Genomic DNA, 18233 nt, shown 5'->3' with positions numbered 1-18233 from the left:
TGTACATGATTTACCCTGATTCCAGGTGTAACAGTGAATTAGGGCTGCACTAACTACAGTCCTGGTTTATTATAAGAATGATAAAAAAGAAATTTAAGTGCTTGAAAAGAATTATTTGCTAGTAACTGATATACAGCCTTTCAAGCCGGCTGGAGTGGCCGAGCGATTCTAGGCGCTACAGTCTGGAGCCGCGCGACCACTACGGTTGCAGGTTCGAATCCTGCCTCGGGCATGGATGTGTGTTATGTCCTTAAGTTAGTTAGGTTTAAGTAGTTCTACGTTCTAGAGGACTGATGACCTCAGAAGTTAAGTCCCATAGTGCTCAGAGCCATTTGAACCATTTGAACAGCCTTTCATTCATGTTGTCAAGATTTAGTCAGGCATAGCTCTTTTTGATGCACTAATGGTGTGTTATGATGTACACTATGTCAACAGAACAAATCTAGAACCCTTATACACAACTAAAAAAATGTTTTTAAAAATATTATTTTTATGGGTACCTGGTAGCCATTCACAAGGTTTATACTTTAAAAAGACTAACTGTCCCTCTCAAGAATTCCTCTATTGTTTAGAGTGAATTGTCATGGAGAAACTTCTTTAACCTACATTTAAAACATTTCTGCTGCCTATCAGACACTTTATTTTCATGGGTAGACAGTCAAAAAGTTTTATAGCTGCATATTTCACCCGTTACTCTACCAAAGTCAGATTCATTAAAGAGTAGTGCATATCATTTTTCCTTATAGCATTGTATTTATGAATATCTCTGTTACTCTCAAACTTAGTTGGATTATTGATATAGTAACAAATTTCATAAGTGAGCAGATGCACTGTGAGGCACCGGTTAATTTTTCCAGCTTATGAAAGAGATGCCTGATAGATACATATGCGTAAACCACTCACATAATTCTAATTGCCGCACGGGATTAGCTGAGTGGTCTAAGGTGCTGCAGTTCTGGACTGTGTGGCTGGTCCCGGTGGAGGTTCGAGTCCTCCCTCAGGCATGGGTGTGTGTGTTTGTCGTTAGGATAATTTAGGTTAAGTATTGTTTAAGCTTAGGGCCTGATGACCTTAGCAGTTAATCCCATAAGATTTCACACACATTTGAACATTTTGAACAATTCTTATTATTTCCATGTATGCAGAGAATACTTTTCCTTAATTGAGGAGTTACTTTTGAATATTCTTTTAAAATACACCACTGAATAAAAATATGCAAAATATGTTAGCTTTATTTATTTATTTTATTTATTTATTTATTTATTTATTTATCCATCTTTAAGCATTTACATGCCATCAGTGTCATCATGAGTAATGTACAATTTACATATTAAGAAATATAACTATTGTGAGGTGTATTACACAAAGCTAAAGTATACATTTTAAAGGAACATACATAACAAAAGAATACATTTGATACATAAAGATATCCCACATAACTAAAGTGTGCATTTTAAAGAATGTGGATAATAAAAGAATACATTTCATACATAAGGATTTCTCCACATGTTTAACAGTTAAATGTGGAACTACAGAGACAAAAAAAGCTTAGGAAGAGGTACAAACAGAGTTGCAAGTTGTTTCGTATGTCAGGTCTATTTTTGAAGAGTTTTCAAATTCTTTAACATTGTAAAAAGTTTTGTCTCTCAGCCATTTTTAGGCTTACTTTTAAATTCATAAAGAGAGACACAATGTGCCTGCACAGGTAATGTATTGAAAAGCCTTATTCCCATGTATTCATAACTGTCTTGTGTTTCCTTGAGTTGAGTTGTTGGTATGTCTATTTTAAATGTTTGATGAGTGTTATGATTATGAACGGACTGCCTAAGGTTGTAACTGTTAAAGTTTTCTTTTATGTACAAAAGGCAGCTGTATATAAAAAGAGAAGGGACTGTCATTATCCGTAATTCTTTGAAGTATGACTCACGTGATATGTTATTTTTGGTAATCCCAGAGATTCTCCTGATGGCTTTCTTCCAAATAAAAATTTTCCTGAACCATGGAGAATTACCCCATAGAAGTATACCATAGCTAATATGGCAATGAAAGAATGCATAATAGGAATTAATCAGCAGGCTTTCAGAAACACAGGTGCGTAATTTTTTCAGTAGATAGATAACTCGTGAAAGCTTTCGAGATATGTTGTGTATGTAACCCTGCCAGTTTAATTTCATATCTAAGTATATGCCAAGAAGTTTGGTAGAAGTGTACTCAATATCAGCATTGGATAAGCTGAAGGATATATTTACAGTCTTTTCATAGTTAGTAGCTAACTCATTGGTACATATTGGATAATCTGAGAAAATCTTTACTTTGCTCCTTCAGTTTATTTATGTCCTTTCCTGAATTGATGAAAATTGTATCATCTGCGTAAAGCACAGATTTGCATGGCATATTGCTGGGCAGGTCATTTATAAATATTATAAACAGTATTGGCCCAAGCACTGATCCTTGGGATACACCTCTAGTGACATTCAGTAACTGTGACTTTTGACCGTTGTAGCTTACAGTTTGCTTTCTGTTACTGAGATATGATTTAATGAGGGAGAGTTCCAGATCCCTAATACCATAACACCATAGTTTTTTCAGCAGTGTTGCATGGTTTACAGAATCAAATGCTTCACTTAAGTCCACTAGTGTGGCTTCAGCAAATAATTTGGATTCAAAAGAAGATTGCACAATAGAAACTACATTTTCAACAGCATCAATTGCTGATAACTGGGCCCTAAAACCATATTGAGACTTAGTCAGTACATTGTTTTTTGACAAATGCATGTTAATTTGCTTTTGTATACAGTATTCGATTATTTTTGAAAAAATAAGTGTCAGAGAAATTGGACGATAATTATTAGTGCAGTTTTTATCACCCTTTTTGTGTGTGGAATTACTACTGTCTTCTTCAGACATTCTGGAAAAATACCACTGTCCAATATCCAGTTTATGAGTGTGCAGAGAGGGAATGACTTCAAGTCGATTATTTTTTTAATCACAAAATTTGAGTGGCCATAAATATCTTCTGACCTGGAGTCACTTAACTTTGCCACTGATTTAATTACATCACTTATTTCCACATGTCCCCAATTACAGGTTGGCACAGTATCAGCAAAGTTTTGTAAAAACTGGTTTATATAAGTAGATTGTGAATTTGATTTTGAACTCTTCTTATGAGGAGATGAGGGATTAGAGTTTGCTGCATTGATAAAAAAAAAGAGGTTAAATTCATCTGGGGTGACATTAACATCAGTTGTAACTTTTACACTATGACTACCTGTACCTATTTCTGCTTTAATGACCCTCCACGCAGTCTTACACTTATTATTGGAGTTTTTAATAAAGGTATCATTTGCTCTACATTTTGCTAATCTGATTTGTGATCTATAGTGTCTCTTGAGGCTAACATATGTTGCATTGTCAACACTGCCATTTTTTACCTTATCATAGCATATCAAAACCATTAATCTTAGCTTCTGTAAATATGGTGTGAACCACCTATGTGGAGTAGTTCTACCATGCCTTCTTGCTATAGTTTTGTTTCGTTTGCTACTTCAAATCCCATATTCGTATGGAAAACATAGGCAAATCTAAGTGATTTAGCATATTTACTATAAGTGTTTCCATTTTAAGTTGTCATCGGTATGCACACATAAGAACTTAGCAGTTTTTTGTCTTGTTTATTATTTCTGTTGATATACTGGGTTAATAGGAGATGCGATATTTTTGAAAGTATAGTATAGGGCGAATTGTGTTTCTTCAAAGTTTAAAGCTAGCCCACTTATGAAAAACCATTCAGTAACTTAAAAAAAAATCATTTTATCATTTTCTTCATTGATGCTTCTTTGTTCAGCTTCACAAGAACGCTTGTATTATCTGCAATCGGTGCTAATATTGCGTCCTGAGTCAAATGACAAATCTCTAATGTAAAGCAAGAATAGTATGGGGACTAATAATCAAACCCTGTGGAATTCCAAGTGTAATTTCGCTCCATGCAGTTGATGTGGTTTTCCTCTTTGTACTATTCGAATAGCCTAGAACAACTTCCTGCATTCAGTTTCTTAAACTAGAACTAAACCAGTCATTTACTGAACAACGTATTTCATAAAAGCTTAATAGCAGTTTCAGTAGAGTGGCCCTCATGAGTCAAATCTGTGATCCCGTAACTACACAGAAGAATGACGTACACATTCTTTACCCTATTGTTGTTATTACTGATAGTATTAAATCTTATTTTCAATACCTATGATTCAAGGTTCATTGCAGATTGTTTTCAATTGACAAGTAGTCACCACAACTCATGATGACTTTATGAAGTTTTCGTAGAATATCTGTGATTCCAAATAATAAGAGCCCCCGTGTGCCGCCGTTTTACTGCATCCTAGAATTTAATATAGGGCTCTTTTACGTTGGTGCAGTATGAATCCTGTTACTGACATTATTATTTTCTAGATATTTCCAGTTACTATTTCTGCGGCCTCCATGACGAATTATGATTTTAAAATTCCCGCCTAAATCAATCAATTTACCAGAATAGCACAAATCTCTATCGTACGACCTTTTTAATCTTAAATGGAAATAATGAAGAATAAAGCACATTCTGAAAATTTAAATGGATAATGTGCGATGGCTATTAACTGGAAACGTTAGATAAGTTTTACATTTTCAAGTGTCCGTTTAGGTCTTTGTTCTCACAAGTAATATCTTTGGCATAGGTTGTTTGTGTGAAGCGAATTCTATCTGTGTCGAAAGGTGTTGGGTAAATGGCGTCTCGTGAGTGATTGTAAAGGGGTATTTTTGAAATTTTAGTCTCTCGAGTAAGTGGTGGTAAATTTAAAGAGTAAATCCACCGAATTTATAATACACCAGAGAAAACAATCGGCAATATGTCTCGCTACAGAGATTGGGATTTGTCATGCAAAGTGTTTGTGGGAAATCTGGGAAGTAGCGCTTCCAAATATGAAATTGAATCCGCTTTCAGTAAGTATGGGCGTCTTAGAGATGTTTGGCTAGCAAGAAACCCACCTGGGTTTGCCTTTGTGCAGTTTGAAGACCCGAGAGACGCTGAAGATGCTGTTCGGGGTCTCGACGGTATTAGAATGTGTGGCTCCCGCGTAAGGGTGGAGATGTCAACAGGGAGAAGCCGAAGAAGTGCCGGTGGTGATCGTCGTGGTCGTTCAAGATCCCGAACACCACGACGTCGTTCTTACAGCCGATCCAGATCCCGAAGTGCATCACCGAGACGTTCTCGTGGAGATTCACGAGACAGAAGATAAACTAACAAAAAAAAATCAGGTGGGCAGTTATTCATTTTTCCTCTCGTGGTGAGATACCATTAAAATTAATTTTTGTTAAACTTGTTGTTTGTGTGACCTTGACTAGAATTCCTGTAACACCTTTTTTTTTTTTTTTGCATTGTTACAGTATTACTATTTCTGTGTTCGCATGTTTACTTACACGTGTTATATGTTGAAAAAATGCCTACAAAATAACAGTATTTTCTTTCAGCGTTCAGCATGGCGAAATGTCTTAGCAGTTTCAGGTAGGCTTAAATTATCTCCATTGTATTATGGACTATGTTTGTGGTGCCTTTCGTGAAAGATCTGGAGCAGAATACTTTGTGTTGGTGGATTTAAATTTGCCAAGATGTTTTCAGATGTTACTTTTAATGACATTTAATATGTTAATTTGTTCATATTTTTTATAATTATGAATTCATATTATTGTAGATATATCGTGGAATGGAAAGATGTATGCGAAATTTTTGAAGCTTTACAGGTAAGAGTTTTGACGAAATCGACCGCAGATAACGTTTTTGTATTGTCCTCTATAAGAAGACTCATGCCATTAGGTTAAGGAATACTTTTCTCAGAATATTCACGATATCTCGGTAATTAAAATACAGCTAGTGTACAGTAAGAATGATTGCCCTTACTGAATACTATAACGAATTCTGTGAATTCCATAAGTCTATGTAAACCAGCGTAATCACGACTTTGGGGTGGGGCAGAAGAGAAATCTTCATAGCAGTTAGTGATGAATTTAAAAGGATTGTTAAGAAGATACATTTGTAGCAAGTTTTTGTGTGTTCAGCAAGGTAAGAATTTGTGACAAAGGCTGGTAATTGTCTTTCTTGTGTGTCTAAAGGGAAATCGTAATAGATGTGGAATTTTATACTCCCTTTAAATAAATCCATCGTAACCTCTAAAATATTCTTGACATGCATTTTAACCATTTCTATTCAATGCACTGTTCATGAGTGATGGTAAATGTATGCTCAAAGTATTTTCGTAATGACTGAGTGCTTTAGATGTGTCGAATACATTCTCTTCGTTGTCTACATTAAGTTGTTAAAGCCCTACGTTTGTATCAGATCTCCGAATAAACTTTTCTGATAGCTGTAGCCTAGCTCTGACTTGTGAAACGTCTCAAAATGTGATACTGTAGTTTGTGAAAGTTTCTTCAAATTGTCTTTTATTAAAATATATGGCTCTAATGCTGCACTTCATGTAAAGTTAAGGAAGCATAGATATTTTCAACATTCCTCAGTTGTATTGCACTTTCATTTTTTCCCTGACATGCATTGTGTAATACTGTTTCGTGAGTAAAGTTTTCAATTTTCCACAAACTCATCCATGTATTTTGTCCAACATTTATTGCAAACAAGAATAAGGAACACGCAACTAGTTATTTTTTGCTTGGTTGCAGTTAATCTGTCAAATTGTATAGCAAACTTATTTCAGCCTTTTCAGACAAAGATTGAAAGTAGGCAATTTTCCTTGTCCTGTGAACTGTGTTCTAATGTTTTTCACTGTTATTTGAGCAAGCAGTGTAAAATAAATAGGTGTTTAAAGTTCAAGGAGAAGCAATAAAGCTTTGAGGTTTGTCATTATAATTCTGTGAGAAGGCAAAGTGGTTTGAAGAGAAGTCAAATGGAATTGGTGGGGGGGGGGGGGGGAGGGGGGCACTGTGTGGTAAACATTAACAGGTAAATGAGGATTAAATTAGGTGATGGTGAGGGAATTAATTAGAAAAGCATGCCAAAAGTAGTTCTGTTGTTTGGACAACAAAATTACTTATTATGGCTCAAGTAGATATTATATAAAATGCAGACTGGCTGCAGCACAAAAAGCTTTTCTGAGGAAGAGAAATTTAGCATTGAATATTGAGTTGGGAAATATTTTCTGGAAGTATTTGTTTGGAGCTGCTTCTTGTATGGAAATGAAAGTTGGAGAATAAACAGTTCAGGTGAGGAGAATAAAAGCTTAGGAAATCTGCTGCAGAAGAATGATGAATGTACGCATACTTACTGAATCTAATTGGGGAGGGGTGATTTTTTTGTATTGCATGTTGACCAGATGGCAGATCAACTGGGAGGGCTCGTGCTGAGCCAGCAGGGAGGAATTGTAAATTTGGCGACGGAGGGAAGTGCAGGGGGGGGGGGGTGATAATATGGGAACCCTGTTCAAATGTATGTAGGTTGCAGAAATTGAAGAGAGATGAAGAGACTTGCACTCGATAATCTATTGTGGGAATTGCATGAGGCATTTCACTAGAATGAAAAGCACACCTACAGAATTGTCAAAGTAATAAAAGTAAACTGGATGTAAATAAGTTAACACGATTTTGTTAGTTTCCTTCTTAATTATAGACTTGTGCACAGTGAGGTAGGGCTTCATGAATGCATTTAGCTTTAGTTTCCATTACTGTCTTTCATCTTCCCTTCCCTCCTCCACCCCCATTCTTGTTTATCCTTTCACATTTTCACTCTTGTCTAATTCCAGATGCAAATTTTCTACTTTCATGTAAGCTAAAACTGAAGATAAGGTGGATAGATGACGTAACTAATGAGGAGGTATTGAATAGGATTGGGGAGAAGAGAAGTTCGTGGCACAACTTGACTAGAAGAAGGGATCGGTTAGTAGGACATGTTCTGAGGCATCAAGGGATCACAAATTTAGCATTGGAGGGCAGTGTGGAGGGTAAAAATCTTAGAGGGAGACAAAGACCAAGAGATGAATACACTAAGCAGATTCAGAAGGATGTAGGTTGCAGTAGGTACTGGGAGATGAAGAAGCTTGCACAGCATAGAGTAGCATGGAGAGCTGCATCAAACCAGTCTCAATACTGAAAACAACAGGTTGTTCAGTCTTTAGAACATATTTTTATAACTTTTTCTATTGCCAAGTGTATGCAGATTCCCTTTAACTACATGTACTGTTATTGTTTATTCATGTAATTAGTTATCTGGTTTATGCTGCTTACTGCATTTTCATGTTATAAATTGGGATGGATTTTATTTGGCAGGAAGTGAGTGTAATATTTGCCGTTTTACAGCAGCACTATTTTGGAGTGTGTACTGTCTGATGTGGAATCGCACATCTTCTGCTTCACATCAAGCCCTTTCTGTATTAGGACTTCATTGTTCCTATGGTTTCTTCAGAACATAACTTTCCTCACACTTGCTTATGAAATACATTTGGTGATTAATGTATAACAAGTTAGTCTTTATACAATAAAGATTAAAGACTTCCTGAGGCTGCAGTGTATTGGTATTAGATTGTTCATACAATGTAGATTATGGCTTTTGGATTAGTCTCCATCAGATACTGTTCAACAGCCAAGGAGAGTCAATCAGTTGCTCCTGTCCATGATGCAATGTGAGATCTGAAATTTTGCATGAAGGCAGCCTGAGGAAGTCTAATGTTTCACATAAAATACATTGTGGCTGTGTGTCTTAGGTGATATTATTAAGAGCTACTGCAGACATAATTGCCTCATCACTACCCCGAGCAAGCAGAAAAATGTCAGGCTATTGAAAAGAATAAAGGGTTCAAATTGCCTGCTGAACAACTCCCATCCCCTTATTGCACTATTTTTAGATTTTGCACATACTTATTTCCCAGGCAAGCAGCTTCTTGTGTACAGTGTGATGCAGAATATTTTGAATTTGTTTGCCCCCCCTCTCTCTCTCTCTCTCTCTCTCTCTCTCTCTCTCTCTCTCTCTCTCTCTCAAATTAAATGTGAGGTTTGAAATTCAAAAATATGTATCAGATATGTCAGTAAAAACCTACTAGGTACAGCGTGGTGTTTCTATTACTTTAAGTAAATTTTGTAGTCAGATGGAGCTTAATTTTTCTGCCTGCCATATTTTGCAAAGTTATGTGCATAAAGATTTCAGGTCATGCTCTTTAGTACTGGAATGATTTGTGAACCAGTATTGAATGTAAATTACTCCATAGTCTTTGCTTGCTTTAAATGGAACAACCTTATAGTATCAGAAGTTTAATAGCAAACTTGGAGAATTGTCGTAATATATATGATATAGAGGAAAAAGTTAATGTTTGTTTTGTTAGGCATTTCACACTTAAGACTGAATCTTCAATAATTTCCATCAGATTTCACTGACAGCTGATTTTCTTCATTAATTAGTACTGTGCTGCTTTAATTTTTGTTTTTAAGCTCATTTTTTCTAGTCATATTTCTTTCTAAAATCTTTGTGTGCTCGAATCCACTCTGAAGCAGAATCTTAGTTATCTCTAGAATGAAACTTCCACTCTGCAGTGAAGTGGGCTGTGGTATTAACTTCTTAGTAGATTAAATCTGTGTGCTGGACCGACATTCAAACTTTGCCTTTTCATGAGCAACAGTTCTGTCAGCTGTATTACCCAGACACAACTCAAACCCTCGACGAAACATGTCAGCTATCACTCTTGGAAGAAAGGATATTGGAGAGACACGGCTTAAGCCACAGCTAGGGGAATATTTCCATAATGAAATTTTCACTGTGCAGCAGAGTGTGTGCTGATATGAAATTTTCTGGCAGATAAAAACTGTGTGCCGGACAAAGATTCAAACTCTGGACCTTTGCCTTTTGTGGACAAGTGTCTCAGTTGGGTGCACACTTTTAATCTGCTAGGAAGTTTCGTATCTTGTTTTGGCACCTATGCACAGCTAAATCACTACACTGTACACTGAGCTGTTGTCTTGAATACTCAAGGTGTTAAAATGACAAATGCAAGATATGTATCATATCACTGTCTGGCATCTGATGCAGCAAGAAAAACTGCGTTGTTAATTACTATTAGTAGATGGGAACAAGGGAGATACTCAGAGGGCAATGTTGGATGCAAAGACTATTGAGTTAAAAATCATTGTTAGGTGGTCATGACAAGTGGATTGAACAAACGAGTGTGAAACATTGCTGCGTATGACTTACAAAAATTAAATGCTATTGTACCAAGCACTGTTCAGTTTTAGCCTGTATTGTTTCTCCAGTCTTTATTATATGGAATTTGTGTGAAAAATTTGCAAGGTGTTGGAAGAATTACAAAAATTTTATAATTTCTCACTTTGCTTCTTAGAATCAGATTTTTAAACTTAATTTCTTACAGAAAAAATTCCTTGGTATATGAACACAATTGCTTCCGTTACCTCAGCACTTTTCATTTGTGTACATAGAATATTCTTAGGAGGGCTGTTCTTTATAAGATGGCTTGACCAGTGAAGCCAAAAGTTTTTGGGAAGGTAAAGCTTATTAAAATTCTTCAGAGTGCTGTCAACTGTACAGTTTGGCATCCATATTTTTAGTGCAAAGGACAATCCCATTGGATGTTAGGGAATGGTAGGAAGTGTCATTATCAGGTGGTGCTTGTTCGTACTTGGCTGTTGTTGCTTTGCTCAGTACTGAGTGGTGAAAAGAAGATTTAGAGACTGTATTCACAATTTCAGGGGCTATTAACAGCATTAAGAAACCAGCAATAAGTTCATTGACTAAGGTAAAATTAATAGTGGATGTTCTTCACAAATCCCACCACTGCTTAGTCGTGAAGGAATAAGAAGTGTTGTGCAGATATTTCAGAGCCCTAACACTTGCTTGGTTGAGAAGATATATATGTACACACACACACACACACACACACACACACACACACACCAAACAGTGTGGAAGCCAGTACATAGCCCCTGTTACCTTTATACTTCATCCTGTTTTCTTCCTAAGTATTTGAAAAACTTTCAAAAGTGGTTTCCTTCAATAGAGTTAATTTTTTAACTGTTCAATTTTCATTAAAAGTCTTGCTTATGTCCTGTTTGTCCATCTGTTGTAAAAATATTTGTTCCTTTGGTATTTGATCTCCCACGTTGAACAGCACTTAAGTTGTCATGCAGGCTTTGCAGTGTGCCTCAAAAACATATCAGAAAATAAGGAGATTAAGAGCAAGAAATGAACTATATATGTTAGTGTTGAAAGTATTCATTTGTTTCCAATGTTAGCAGATTATGCAAGAGTGCATGTGCAGTCTTCTACATACTCAGGATTTTAAAACTGTATGCTTGTCACATTCAGTTGATCATTGGTATTCTGCAAGTATGTCTTCTGCATGCATCCTTAGTAGTCCATTTAGAAGTCAGTTGTGTGAAGCATGCCTTTCACAAAAACTAGGGAGTACAGAATGTAGAAACTTTCAATTGAACAGCCATAAATGATAATCTTTAAAGTGCATTAGCTTTCAGCTCCAGTGACAACCATTGAAGTGAAAATCTTCCCATTGTACTAGGTTTTTTGGAAGTGTTGGATGTTGTAGTTATTGACAATAAAAACATTATTAGAGTGTTTTTGACTCATTATAATGCAGGCTAATTTTATGAATTTAAAACTACCCTCTGTATATGTTGAGTTTTGGGAGCATTTGTCCAGTACACTTGCACATTCAAAATGTATCTCCCTTGCAAACATCTGTGGTGTCTGTTATGTAGGTGAATTCTAGAATGGTCTCCAGTTTTCCATCATAATTCAAGCGACTGCTGTCTATAGCAAATTTAGTAACAAAAGTTAAATTTTAGATTTCTTCCCACCATAATTTTCGCTCCCCTGCTCCCCCAGAGTAATCTTGTTTGAAAATGTTATTGGCATAAACATCTCTAGGAACAAATATCTATGCCCATGACTTGGAGTGTCAACTTTTGTTTTATCCTTTTAATACTTATTTGAGAAAGACTTGGTGGAAGACTGTTTTCGTTGCCTTATATGAAGTTGGTTCACCCTTATTTCCAAACCAGTTATGAAGTATCTCATATTGACTTCGAAACGAAACCTGTCAAGAACACACATTCATAACTCCGAATGCTTTGTGTAGTTGGCAGTGTGGTATTCACCTGTTAAAATTGCTCTTGACAAGAACAGTCTTTACTGTATGTTTAACATGATTATCAATCCCATCTTCAGATTACTTGAATGTTTAGCAGACTTCTTCAGTTATCTGTACTTGATACTTTTTATTTTGTGGTAGCCATTGATAACTCTCCTGATTAAGAATTTTTGTTCCCCCACCTTTGTCAGAATTCATTGAAACTGACGATGGTTGCCATCAACTATGCTCCTCACATTTAGATTTGTAGCAGCTGGTACTTTGGGTATCATTTTCCCACACCTTGCCTGTTCCTTTGTTTGTGAAGACTGCAGGGGAAGGATTATCAACAACACAGTCTGAAATCATCCCATGATTTACAATCATGATCACTTCCCATTACGTATGTTAGAAAGTAATATGACGCTCAACTCTTGGTAAAATGTGGATTCTAATAATTTCACAGGTTAACTTCTCTGCGACACTTCTTTTGTATACTCTGCCAATGAAAATTTGCTAGTTAACCTATCACAGTTTTTCTCTGTTGATCCATCAGTTAAGTCCTTTATGGAATAGCATTGCTCACTAATCAAACAAGGATTTTGTAAGTTACCTCTTTCATGGCTGGATTCTCAGTACCAAATATAATAGCTCTGCACGTTAATATTGAAATAATCAGGCGGAACAGTAGCCAGATCCCATATAGAGCAGTCTGCATTTGTGAGCCACTGATAGTTAAGTTGAACTAGGTTGAAGCTGGGCTGATAAAAATGAGTACTTACCCAACAAGTATGTTATGTTGCATCATGGTAAAAACTCCATAGTTAAATTGTAAGTTTTTTGTGGCTGTTACGCCGAGAAAGAACATCATTCATCACTCTCATTAGAATTGAGTGGAATAAAACATCTTATGTTCAAACCACACTTCAGGTTAGAGTAACACAATGTGCCTAAACTATGGACTTAGTAGTAGCACTTTCCGTACCTTCGTCAAAGTGTTCATTTCTGTATTCTGTCTTTATTATTCAGTACATAGTAAATAAAAATTAAGACAAGTGTAAGTTAATAGTACTCCTTGTTAAAATAAATTACAAAAATAATCTACTAGTAATAAAGCAACATAATTAGGAAAAAATTGTTACGCGGGTAACTTTTTGTTGGAAACTGAAATTATGCAATAGTATACAGGTTCGTTCATTCATGTATTAAATATCTTGATAATATAATTTAATCTTGCTGATATAAGAAGTTGTAAACTTTTTCTGTAATATTCTGTTTTGTACCAGTTTCATAATAGTCTAACATGCTGGGATACTTTGACCTGTTTATAGTGAATGTTAGGCTGCTAGGTACTTGCCAGTTCGTAAGAATGAGTTTGGTTGACAAGGTTATCTTATGAAATACTATTGCTGGGCTGAGTCTTGTATGCTTGTAAAGTACATACCACCAAATTACCTATATATGTAAATCATCATAGGATGTCTACTGTGCAGTAACTCAAAATGTGCCACATTATGCAGCATTTATTTGTGGGCAATAAAATGCGAAATGAGCCAAATGCAAACAAGTTGTAGTTGCTGTATTCTTCCGTCGTCAGGTGGTATGATACAGTTTATGATTACAGTGAGCTGTATCTGCAGGGAGTGCGCAAGAATATCATTGGTCACACATGGAATAACAAAATTCATTCCATGATTCACAGTAGTTAGGCACATGATGTAAGCAGTGCTTCTGTTCACACGTGACAACTTCCACTGCTTCCTGCTCTGAAGGTCAGTACTCAGTGAAAGCACAGTGCTACATATTATGCTAATGCAGTATCGTGCAGTCTAAAATAAAAACCTGAAAAATCGGTTGATGGTTCATCAGCATTGAAGCTGCTTGAATTGATGCTGAAGCACCATTGACTATTTACTTTTGTTCACCTGGAACATTGCCTAGAAGGCAAATGGTGATCTTGTCAGATTTTAAAAGGGGTTTGTATGCAGAAATTAAGCTGCTCACCCTGAGCAAAAAGGTTTGTTGCTTCTAAGTGAAAAATGGTCTTCATATAATTTTGCTGTTACTCAGAGGTAGAAACATGCATGGAATTGTTTTATACAAGGCATGTCTCAAAAGTAATGGTAAATTGATGTGAAAGTGACTGCAGTGATCAGCTCACAGTAGTACGTGTAAATCCTTGGATGTAAATAACCACATATCCTCAGTTATGCATGGCAGCCATGTGAATTGGCTGTGAAAATACAAGATCATCGTCAAATGTTAGAGGCAGTGTATGTGGTGAGGCTATTTTGTAGGCATAAGACCTTAAGATTTAAAAAATGCTGGGTAACTGTTGCTTCATAATTCACTTGTTACGGACTTTTTACTGGTGTGTCTTATGATACTTATTATCCAGAAACTGAAAGATTAAATCTAAAATGCTCAAGATGCTCTCAAAAACTTGGAATTTGCAGTTGTTTGCAAGTATTTGAATCATGAAAGTGAAATAATTTTCACATTGGTGGAGAAGAAACAACCACTTTCATATGACAGCCAGTTTGAACAGCAATGCATAAGTTTCACCACTCATTCACTATAAGTTCAAGACAGTCTGCCCAGAAAGTTTTGCAACTGTGTTTTGGAAGCTGAGTAATATTCCTTTGACAAATTTCATATAGCCCATAATATCAAAATAACAAGTATTCTGAAACTGAATGTTGCTTGCTTGTGAGAGACAGACAGTGAAATTAGAATAGTGTATCATCTCTGTGACATGAGAAGTGCTTTAAGAATGATTATGACCAAGCAAAAGTGTGTAATTTTTGTCAACATAAGACATTTTCCAACCAGTTGGCCCTTATTTTTGAGACACACATTGTATATACCTGATGGCAGAAGATAATTGTATTATTGGCTTTCATAGACTTAACAAATGCTTAAATATTACAACCTACTAACATTTAGAAGCCATAAATGCAATATTCCACTGTCATCACAGAATTAAGAAATGCAGTTCTTTGCATCTTCTAACCAATGAAGTAAAGCAGTAGATCTGTTGATATAATTTTAATGATAATTAAATGTGTACATGCATAACATTTAGATACATCACTATTTTAGTTCGTGCTACCATAGCATATATAATGTGCAGTGTAGCTGTGAGTGTTCTATTTCATGTGAGCAAATTAAGTACAAAATAAATATTGGAGAGGTGCATTTGTGTTGGTTATCACTGTTAACATTGATAGATGCAGGTTTGTGCTGATAATTACTCTGAGGCCATTAATTTGAAATCACTTTAACTAATGGGTCCTCCAGAGCTGAGATTCTCTGTTGGAAACAATTGTATTCAGTCCTAACTTTGAAAATGTTCTTCAGAGGTCATGTACCACATTATCGTGGCTCACTGCTTAAATTTCCAATGATTTTCATTAGTCACCTATAAAAATAATGAAGTCATAGATCTGTTTCCTGGTGGGAAATAATGAACACATGAAACCGTGTTATATAGTCTGGCAAAAACTTCAAATTCCGTTGTGTGTTTGAAGGGCAGTGAAACGTGATTTTCTTGACACTGGACAATTAATATCAAACAAGAAGGGGTCTTTGTTTTGTTATACACCAAAAGTATATTATGAATGGCAACACCATTTGATAGTAAAGCCTTCCACATAACATTGCCATTGATTGTAGTTTGGACATTTAGTTTGTGAGTTATTGTGTACCACTCATTATTTACATTTCACTAATGTGAATTTGTTTATAAAGTACACTCATGCTAGTGTTTCTTTGTTGTGCAGCAGATTTTTCTTTTCAGTTTGTCAGCAGTTCCTTTATGTAAACAAGTTCAAGTGTATGTAGAGCAGTTAGAACAAAAGAATATTCCCCTGTGTTGGTGCCATCTCCAAAGTAATCCCTTGAGTTTCTGCCTTGCTGTCTTATTGTTTCATGTATTCTTTCCATCACATCAAGACAGCAATTTAAGTGATTACTTTGGTGACAAGACTAACAAGAGGTGATATTGTTTTGTTGGTAACTGCTCCATGTAGACTTACTTACCTTAAGTGGGGTGGGGAGGGGGGGTTGGAAAGTAGATTTACTTAAAACTGTGCCAACCAGCTGTTCAATGCCTCATGTAATTCATATTATTTTGCTTCGATCACATCTATGCACATTGGCCAAGGCATTGTGGGGGTCATTCAAACTTAAATATTGGGCATAGACATACTATGTTGTTACATGTTCAGAAATTATAACATGGTGTTCGCAAGTTGTTGAAAGAAGGCCATTATTCAGTAAAATCTAAACTGAAAAACAGATGTAGGGTTTTCATAAGTTAATTATTTTGCATTCTTATCATTCATTTTCTCTCTGCAGGTTGATCAAACTGCCAGGATGAAGAGGCTTCGACATACATCTCCAACAGAAAAAGTGGACAACCCATAGTAGTTGCTTTTACCAGGAGGCATGTGTCGTTCACTGAAAGCAAAAATCTAATACAACATTGTCAAACTTCAATTTCTCATAGCTTTGAATACTAGGAAACTAACAGGCTGCACCATGTGGCTCCTGTGGTGGCCCATTCAACAATATTCCTCACAGTTTTGTATGCATCATCACATCTCAGTTCAGAATGTACACTTCCTCAGGTTACTCCATATATGCTTTCTGGCATCTCATGATGTATGACTGTTACTGTAAATGCATGCTAATACACATTCCACAGCACTTGTTTCTTTGTCCAACATAGTGGCCCCCTCTCCTGTGTTCAAGTACTCAGGAGATGAAGATTTGCAATGTTCTAAATGTAATTTGGTTTTCAGGCATTAAAAGTTTGATATATGCATATATATTGATTTATGCTCACCGGTTTTAAAATAATTAATGCATAGTTACGAAGCACAAACTTCTTTCTTCTTGGGGAATGGTTTACTTTGGTTTTTGTGTTCACAAAGAAGTGCCATTGTCTGTCTAATAATGAAAGTATAAAGAAGTTGGTACATTGTAATATCAGCAACCCAGTAAACTTCAGAACATGTTTTCAAACATGTTAATTAAACTGAGTGTCTAAGGATAATTGTTCATGGTTATTGTTTCAGTGAAGTTCTTTTCATGAATATGTATACCAATTTTGTATCGCACTAGCTGTGTAATAAGTAGGTAGTACTGTTGCTGTTACTAAGTAATAGTATACAAAATCAATACAGTGTCTCTAGGTTATGTAAAAGTGTTTACTAATAATATACTTGGCTATTCACTGCAAAACTTAATTGCATCTCTACTGTCAGGGATTAATTTTCAGAGATGGACATTTACAAAATGAAAATTACTATATTTACTGTCAGCTGAAGCCATGTTTGTTCTGTTGCTTTTAAAGTGTGACTTTGTTCTTCATGGAACAGAATTGTTATAATTTCTCATTTTCTGTGCTCATATCTGGGATGCAGAATGTCTCTTCCACCTGGCACCCTGTTTGATCCATTTATAATTTCTCTTAATTGTGAAAAGTCTTTATACTAAGTATCTGTAACTTGTTTGAAATCCATGTCAAAGTTTCGAAAATAAAGATTGAACGAAAAGATTTATTGGATCTTCTTAAAGCTGTTCTTGTCACTTGTGTTAAACATGAAAACAACCTAGTAATTCTTACCAGTATGTGCTTGCTGTTACCACTGAATAATAGTGCAGCACATTTCCTCATTAATTTGTTGCAGTTTATTTCAGAACACAGTGATGTAGTAGTAATCATAGCTTTCACAGTAAATATGTAGAATATTACCTTTTTTCTTTCAAGAAACCTATGTGGTATTAAAAGTTTTTACATTCCAGTAAATATTGTTATTCTTTTGTATAGTTATGAAGAAGCAAACAGTTGCTTGATTATTGAGTGAGATAATTAGGAGGAAGAATTAAATATAAAGTTCATTCAAAGAAGAATGTTATTTATCAACTAGACTATTGAAATTTTAGCGTCAAAAAACTGACATTTTGGTGTGTGTGTCTGTATGTGACAATCTTTGTCCCTTCAATTATTGACCTTATGAATTAACATTAATATGTAATGTAAGTACATCTGAGGTAGTGTAAGTACTATATACCATTGATTAGTAAAAATGTGGTGTGTCCCTTCAT

The 18233-nt window shown here is 35.6% G+C and overlaps 1 protein-coding gene across 3 annotated transcripts; it reads left to right on the top strand.

Moving 5' to 3' along the window:
- The first annotated feature begins 4313 nt into the window (after positions 1–4313).
- On the top strand, positions 4314–17682 carry LOC126365884 (RNA-binding protein 1-like). Of its 3 annotated transcripts, XR_007566268.1 has the most exons (4): positions 4708–5286; positions 5500–5533; positions 13744–13891; positions 16479–17682. XR_007566268.1 is itself a non-coding variant. In XM_050008584.1 (2 exons), the coding sequence occupies exon 1, from the start codon at positions 4878–4880 to the stop codon at positions 5265–5267; it is 390 nt and encodes a 129-aa protein (XP_049864541.1). In that variant the 5' UTR covers positions 4314–4877; the 3' UTR covers positions 5268–5286; positions 16479–17682. The 3 variants fall into 3 exon arrangements, 1 of the variants encoding a protein (XP_049864541.1); XR_007566267.1 differs by lacking the exon at positions 13744–13891 and having other exon boundaries at positions 4699–5286; XM_050008584.1 differs by lacking the exons at positions 5500–5533; positions 13744–13891 and having other exon boundaries at positions 4314–5286.
- The last annotated feature ends 551 nt before the right edge of the window (positions 17683–18233 follow it).

The sequence above is a fragment of the Schistocerca gregaria genome, chromosome 4 (genome assembly GCF_023897955.1).
Source record: "Schistocerca gregaria isolate iqSchGreg1 chromosome 4, iqSchGreg1.2, whole genome shotgun sequence".
NCBI classification, from domain to species: Eukaryota; Metazoa; Arthropoda; class Insecta; order Orthoptera; family Acrididae; genus Schistocerca; species Schistocerca gregaria.
This window is presented reverse-complemented; position numbering and strand designations above follow the sequence as displayed.